Source organism: Chelonoidis abingdonii, chromosome 13, assembly GCF_003597395.2.
Source record: "Chelonoidis abingdonii isolate Lonesome George chromosome 13, CheloAbing_2.0, whole genome shotgun sequence".
NCBI classification, from domain to species: Eukaryota; Metazoa; Chordata; order Testudines; family Testudinidae; genus Chelonoidis; species Chelonoidis abingdonii.
The window spans coordinates 18,663,182-18,671,457 of record NC_133781.1 but is presented as its reverse complement, the minus strand read 5'-3'; the positions used below and the strand labels follow the sequence as shown (position 1 = coordinate 18,671,457).

At 48.1% G+C, this 8,276-nt stretch overlaps 1 protein-coding gene across 1 annotated transcript; it reads left to right on the top strand.

The window, feature by feature from the left end:
• On the top strand, window positions 1-5,975 carry OTOP2 (otopetrin 2). The gene is made up of 6 exons (XM_032785057.1): window positions 1-406; window positions 917-1,053; window positions 1,805-1,863; window positions 2,904-3,034; window positions 3,562-4,457; window positions 5,805-5,975. Exons 1-6 carry the CDS (start codon window positions 1-3, stop codon window positions 5,973-5,975), a joined length of 1,800 nt encoding a protein of 599 aa, XP_032640948.1.
• The last annotated feature ends 2,301 nt before the right edge of the window (window positions 5,976-8,276 follow it).

Genomic DNA, 8,276 nt, shown 5'->3' with positions numbered 1-8,276 from the left:
ATGACAGAGGAGCCTGTGCGGACAGACAGTGAGATCTGTCTCGAAGACTCCATCATGGGTTCCGGTCAGAGAGAAGACAAGGACAGCACTGCCTCCAGCCCAACAGGCTCCTTGCACCACCATCCACACTCGCCCCCCTTGACACACAACCCCAAGGAGATCTGGAAGAAAGGAGGCCGCATGTTCTCGGTCCTGCTGGCCATCAATTTGGTGCTACTGGCCTGCACCCTGGTGAGCAGTGCGGCCTTCAACAAGGTAGCTGTGCATGACTACGACGTGTTTTTCATGCTGACTATCATAATGCTGATCTGCATTGCCTGGATCCTCTTCTACCTCATCGTCACCGCCAAGCGCCGGGACGCCATCCTCTACAAGGACTCCCATGCAGGACCTGTCTGGCTGAGAGGTAGGAAGCCACCATGGGTGATGCCTTGGGGTGGAGGGGGATAGGGGGTGAAGATGGGATCCCACACAAGGTAAGCACTCTGTGAGGAAAGCATTGCCCAGATGACCTCCTAGAGGCCTCTTCTCAAAACATCACTCACAGAGAACTTCAGAAGTTTCCTCTCCTTAGTGCTCTGGGTCTGAGGGTTGGACTCCAATAATCAGTCTCATTAACCTGTGTCATGCTGGATCCGGTCCTTGCATGGGAGGGTTCTCCAAAGTACTTGGTTATTTTTTCAGCCTCATCAGTCACCATTCCAAGGGCTGTTGGTGCAAAGGATTTGTAGGCTTTAGGGTAAAAAGAAAACTGGGATCACTATAAAAGGAGAAGCCCGAAATGCCATCTGCCTCTACATGGCGACGCCATTTCTCTCCCTCCGCTGTCCATCTAGACAGTGTGGGCTCACCTACATCTACCTGTCCACCCCCAACATGCGCACGTCATCTCTAATTGCCTTTGCTTCCTCAACAGGAGGCCTGGTTTTGTTTGCCATTTTCACCCTTGTGATGGACGTGTTTAAAACTGGGTATTACTCCAGCTTCCTCAACTGCCTCTCCGCCATCAAAATCATCTACCCTCTCGTGCAGGCTGTGTTTGTGATTATCCAGGTGAGTGTGGGCTCTTTCAGTGCCCAGGGGACAGGTGGGTGAGCTCAGGGATGATGCTTGACCTTCCCAGGGTGCTGATCGCTCTTGGACCACTCTCTGCCCAGTGAGCTTAGCTCACTCTGTGATCCGTTCTAACCTAGCAGAGCAAACTCACCTGACTAAACTCCTCTCCTCTAGGGAAAACACTTCCCCATCTGCCGTACCATATTTGATCTGTGGTGACTTGCTGTAGGTCAGGGTTCATAACTCTTTTCCATACTATGACCTGCTATCATTTGCATAGCAGGACTGCTCACATGAACCCCTAGCCAGGTTCTAGGCAGGACTTCTCTCCCATTTAGCAACATGGAAAGGGCAGGATGGCCGTAACCCCTGATATCTGTTCATGATTGCCTGTGGGGTCTCAACCCCCAGGTTGGGAACCCCTGATGGATGTCAATACTGTGGAGCAGAGAGGGCTGGTTGGGAGCAAGGGATAAGCAGGAGTAGCATGTTGTGCAGCAATGGTGGGCAGAAGAAGGAGCTGTGGAGGCAGAGTGGAGAGCATGGGAGGGCTACAGCACAAGGCAAAGTAAATGGGGCAGGAATGGATGGCAGAGGTGCAGCATGGATGGGATAACGGGCCTGGTGCAGCAGAGAATAGGGCAGGGCCTGACTTTCATCTGCAGAGCATGGAAGTGGACAGGTCTGTTTCTAGTCTGACACTGCCGCTTTGAGGTTCAGTCTTAATCAACACTTATATTTCTTCCAGACGTACTTTCTGTGGATTTCTGCCAAAGACTGTGTTCACGTGCACCTGGACGTTACCAGGCGAGTATTTCTCCCAGCTGGTCGTGTTCCCTTCTGCACTCATTCCCATTCCTCTGCCAAGCCCTCCCTGCAATTAGCTGCAGCTACTGGGGGAACATTCCTACATTCTTTCCTTTTAGTGGGTCTGTTACAGGATTATCCTACCAGGCACACACAAGAGATGGCCCTATAGTGAAAAGCGGAGAGCTGCCACTTGGTTCCCAGCTACCCTGATGTGCTAAAAGGGGAGGGTCCTTTCATAGATTAGGTTCAGAAAACAGTAGAAATGGGGGCCAGCTGCAGAATTGAGAGGCTTAGCCAGGGTTTTGGTTTGAGCGCCTCTCCAGTGTGTGGCACTCTGTCCCCCTCCAGTGGCGGATGAGCCACAGAGAGATGTTAATGAGCCAGCTACAATGGGCGCTCCGGTACTAGCAGCTCACACTTTAAGATCCAGAAGCGGAAAGACTGATCCCCACCCAGGGGCACAGCCTTACACTAGCACATAATATTTGCATTTTAAAAAAAAATCCCTAGTCACTTCCCCGGTGTTGGGAAGGAAGACAAAGGAGCATAAGGAAGATCAAAAGGCTGATGGAATGAGAAACCAGACCTCGGATGATCATATTCACTTTCACAAGACTGGCTTCACCTTTCTGGACAGGCCAACTCTGACCAATTACTCTACATACTTCCATCCACGCCCTGTGAGAGGCTGAGCCAGAAACAGTGAGAGATGAAACTTAGTTGGTGCTTTCCAGGCAGGGTAATGGTATGAAGAGTGAAGGGAATGACAGAAAGAAGCTAGGGCAGCAGACGGGGAATCAGGACACCTGAGTTCTCTTCCTGACCCTGCCACAGGCTCCCTGTGTGACTGGAGGAAAGTGACTTCCCCTCCCCGTGCCTCAGTTTCTCCATATATAAAATGGGGATACTGATACTTGCCTGCCTCACAGAGATGAGACTTAATTCACTAACATTTGAAGAGTGCATTGAGGCCTAGAGCGGAAAGGGTGCCAGAGAAGCAGACTTTGCCTTGATTCTCTCTCTCTTCTCTCGTACAGGTGTGGCTTGATGCTGACGTTGACCACTAACCTAGCTGTGTGGATGTCAGCCGTAACGGATGAGTCCGTGCATAAAGCACACACAAAATTCCAGAACATAACAGAAGGAACACAAAGATGGATCATGAAAGGTAATTTGTCCATTAGTAAAGCCAGCTAATTCTGGAGCAAGGGGACTGCTCAGAGTAAGGTGCTATCTTGCGTGAGTTGGGGTATTCCAATCTGGACCTTAGCATTTGTGTCTTCCTTTGTGTCCAGCAGGAGTCATGGGGATGGAGGGAGAACCTAGAATGAACAGAGGAGAAGGAGGGGAGAGGAGGAAAAGAAAAGGAAAGAGAGAGAACAAAAGAAAGAACAAGGGTGGGAGAGAAGAAAGGGATTCTAGATAGGCCGAGATGAGAGCAGAATATTCACTAAACCAATTGTTTGACAAAGGGGAAAGCAATTCCAAAAGGCAGAAACCAAAGGAAAACTGAGGTTTCAATGGGTGGATTCTCAGTGTCCAGGCAACCCTGGGTCTCGGGGTCACGAGATCTACTTGTATCTTTGGTCCTGCATTTTAGTGACTGTGATTCTCCAGAATGAGGCTCTTCAGGACTGCTAACAAGTGCTTGTTTCCTGCAGTAACAATGTAACACATGTGTTTTTCCTGTTCCAGCTGGAACCGCAAGTGGCTCAATAGAAAGCTGTAGCTGTGACAGCGAAATTTGCCAGATCTTCCAGAGTGGCTATTTTTGGTTGTACCCCTTCAACATTGAGTACAGTCTTTTTGCCTCTGCCATGCTGTACGTGATGTGGAAGAACGTTGGACGCCTCATAGACCACCACACCCACCACATCCACCACCTGAAGTTCAGGCTCTTCAGGAGGACCTTCTTTGTGGGCATCATTTTGGGGCTGTTCATACTAGTGAGCGGCCTGGCTGTCCTTATTATTTATGAGGTGCAGGTGAATAGCAGCAGCCAGCCAGACAAGAAGGACGAAGCACTCATCATGTATTACACCTTCAACATAGTTTGTCTGAGCCTGATGTCTCTTGTCTGCATCGGAGGTTCCATTGTCTACAGGTTTGATAAGAGAGACATGGACCACCACAAGAATCCAACCAGGACTTTAGACATGGCGTTATTGCTGGGGGCTGCCTTGGGGCAATATGCTATCTCCTACTATTCCATTGTGGCTGTGGTGGCCAGCACTCCAAGGGATGCCATAAGTGCCCTCAACTTGACCTACTCGCTGCTGATGATCGCCCAGCACACCTTCCAGAACATCTTCATCATCGAAGGCCTTCATCGGCAGCCCCCGGAAGACGACCACAAAATTCATCCTCACTGGAAGGACCTATATGGACTCACCTTTGTCAACATCAATGCCGTATCCCTCCGCGTCCCCGAAAGCGGCAGTGCCCAGCCATCCCCCTTGCCCCACAGTCAAGGTGCGGTAGCGATCCAGCCTTCAGACGTGGTGCAGTCCATAATAGTCCCCAAGAAGGTGAAATGGAGAAGGAAGTTCCTAAAGGAGATCTCTGTGTTCCTGCTCCTGTGCAACATAATTGTAAGTGACAATCAGAAAGAGATTTTTGGGAGGGTGGTTGGGTGGGTGGAGGGCAGAGGGTCCTGTCCAAGAGGATATGGTCTAAGGAAAATGTTCCTTTTTCTTACCTTAAATCTCTCACTTAAATCAGAAGTAGCTGCATTGAAGTCAGTGGAGTTATTGGAAAACATTCTCTGCTGGTGTAACGAGGCACAACTCCCTTGATTTCAGTGGCGTTTTGCCCATTTACGCCAGCAGAGAACTGAGCCCATAACATTGTACAATTGGTGCGAAGGAGAGGAGAATCAGGCCCAATATTTTTTCATTAGGCTTAATCCTTGGATGCTACATTTTTAGGACAAAGGAAAAAGGAATCTAGAGCCCAATCTAAGCCATTTTCTTATACATTAGACAGCAAAAGACATGATGTCTGGTGATCAATAGTTAAGTAGCATGGGTGAAATCCTGGCTCCATTAAAGTCAATGGCAGAAGTTCCATTGATCTCAGTGGGGGCCAGGACTTTACCCAGGGCCAGCGCTATCATTTAGGCAGCCTAGGCAATCGCCTAGGGCACCAGGATTATTCAGGGGGCGGCATTTTGCTGGGGGGGGGAGGCAGCAGACGGCTCTGGTTGACCTGCTGCAGGCATGCCTGCGGAGGGTCCGTTGGTCCGCGGCTCCGGTGGAGCTGCCACAGTCATGCCTGCAGACGGTCGGCTGCTCGCGCGGCTCCAGTGGACCTCCCACAGGCATGCCTGCAGCAGCTCCACCAGAGCCAAGGACCAACAGACCCTCCGCAGGAATGACTTTGGCAGTTCCACCAGAGCCACGGGATCAGCGCGGGGGGCGGCGAAATGACCATGCGCCTAGGGCGCGAGAAACCCTAGCACCGGTCCTGATTTCACCCCATGAGTCAAATTGTACTCTCAGGATCTCTATTGGCAGGTGTATGTCAGAGAAGTATCTGGCCCCAGATAGCTTCACTTAGAAGCCTGCTTTTTATTAGCAATTACACTTGATTAGCAGCCACGCCTTTCATTACAAGCCCTAAGGGAAGCCAATTAAATGTAGTGTGACTCCCCTGTGTTTTGAAGGCACTTTTGATTTACAGGAAAACTATGGTGGAAATACACATATTTCATGGGAGCTACGGCTTCCGAACAAACCAGGCACAGATGATTTAGATAAAGAGCCTCCAACCCAGTAGGTCTTTTTCTGTCGCTCATATGGTCCTGAATTTAGAAAATTTATCCTCTCCTTTCACTCTGGGTCTTCTGACCTTTGAAGCCCTTAGCAGTAGCTGCAGTTACTCACCACATTCCATCCCTCTCACTGAGACTGTCACGTTTGTTTCCCACCTCCAAACAGCTCTGGATCATGCCAGCGTTCGGCGCCCGGCCTCAGTTCGACAATGACAAGGAACTCAACTTCTACGGCTACTCGATGTGGGCTGCCATTGTGGACATTTGCTTGCCCTTCGGGATCTTCTACCGCATGCATGCAGTGGCCAGCCTGCTGGAGGTCTACATCATGTCTTAACAGGAAGAACACCTGCTCTATCAACCCACCTTTCCCGCCCTGGGACTGAAAGCCTGAGCGGCTGTACTGAAGGGTTTGGGGGTTGCATGCATCCCACGCCCTAGCGATGACAGGGCATTACTGCACCTCTATGGAAATAATCCACTCATAGTCCCAGATGTTGTTTTCTGCTCATATGTGAGTGCGTGTGTTTGATTTCAATTATTGCTTTAAGTTCTAAGGCTTTTAGAAAAGTGGAACGTTTACAAAGTAGGGCAACGAAAACCACGTGAGGTTCATTCAAATTGACACCTCTTCCTACTAAGGGCCTGATCCTGCCAACTGATCCAAACACCATTGACTTCATTCTCCCAGGGGGCGCCCGGTACCTTGTCAGAGCCCATCTATGTGCAGGCTGAATCTCATTCACTTTAAGAGACCCATTGGCTTCAGTGACATAACTCAGGTGTGTAAGGCAAACAGGACACCAAGCTACATCCCACCACCAGGAGCTCCATGTCAGAGGAGAAGAATCAAGTGCACAGACGTGAAAACTGAACTGGTGAATGTTGAAGGCTTTTGGAATCACGTTAGAATTCTCTTCTCCCCGCTACCCGACCACGGTCCTGACGGCTTCACAATACTGTCCTTGGTCACATCCTCTTTCTCCTCCATTGAGATTGCATAGCTGCTGATCAGCCAAGGCCCAGAATGACTGAAAGCATCCTTATTCAGGACAGCACCTACACATGTGCTGAATTCCCACTGAAGTCAACGACCGCTTAGCACATGGTTAAGTGCTATCCTGAATAGGAGTAGACTTAAGCACATGCTTAAGTTCTTTCCTGAATCAGGGCCGCTAGTTAATTCTGTTACGAGAATTAAAAGGATTTTTTTTAAATAGTGTAATGATTTTTTTAAAAAACACATGAACTTATTTTATATAAAAAAAATTATTTATTGATTTTCAGTGTAACAATGAATGGCTAATGGTTCACAGTGCCACACAATGCACATCCAATTCATTCTACAGGCCAGCTTTCCTGGTCTTAGATGAACACACACAGCTGCCAGTGATTTCATTTGTACACCTGTGCATCAGAGAGTAGAACTGATCCATATGGTATCTGCCTAACCTGAAGCAAGCCTCATGAACTCTACACAGGCCATGCTTCATTTTGCTGGTGCATATAAGTATCAGCAAGTGAATCAACAAGGCACAGCTCAATGTCTTTCTCTTACAAAGTTATGTTTACAGAGAAAAGAAATGTCATTGTACTGAAGAGGAAAATTGCAGAGCTGATGAAAATTAACAATCATTTCCCGAGGCTGTTTGTATATTTCTCAAAGAAAAGAATAAATGAAAATCATGCTACTTTATCGAGCAGAGTTTCTTTTTCACCAGCCAGCTGGCGTCACATGGAGGTTCGGCCCATGTCACACCAGAGTGAGAGGGAAGAAAAAAGATTTTGTGGTGCTTCATAGATGATTGCATTTCATGACCTGATCACAGAATCGGAAGAGACCTTAGGAGGTATCTAGTCCAACCCCCTGCTTGAGGCAGGACCAATCCCCAGACAGACTTTTACCCCAGTTCCTTAAGTGGCCCCCTCAAGAACTGAACTCACAACCCTGGGTTTAGCAGGCTAATGCTCAAACCACTGAGCTGAAATATTTTGCTCCCAAGACAGAGTTCACATTTCAAAAATTCATAGATTTTAAGGCCAAAAGAGACTGTTAACACATCTAGTCTGACCTCCTGTATATTGCAGGCCATAGAATCTCACCATTTACCTCTCTGTGGAGTCCATTAACTTGTGTTTGACAAAAGCTTATCTTCCAGAAAGGTGTGCAGTTTTGATCCGAAGACATCAAGAGAGAGATAATTCACCACTCCCCTTGGTACTTTGTGCCAATGGTTAATCACCCTCACTCATTAGAAAAGGGGTTCTCAAAACAGGGGGTCATGAGGTTATTACATGGAGGGGTCAATGAGCTGTCAACCTCCACCTCAAGCCCCACTTTGCCTCCAGCACTTATAATGGTGTTAAATATATAAAAACGTGTTTTTAATTTATAAGGGGGGGAGGTCACACTCAGAAGTTTGCTGTGTGAAAGGGGTCCCCAGTACAAAAGTTTGAGAGCCACTAGGTTAGAAAATGTGCCTTATTTCTAATCTGAATTTGTTTGGCTTTAACTTCCAGCCATTGGTTGCTTTTGTCTTAGTCTTTTTATTAAGGCAAAGTCACACTAAAATGTCAGTCTTCTACATTGTATATTACCTATTCGGGATCAGGTTAATATTCAGAGAACCTGGCTAAA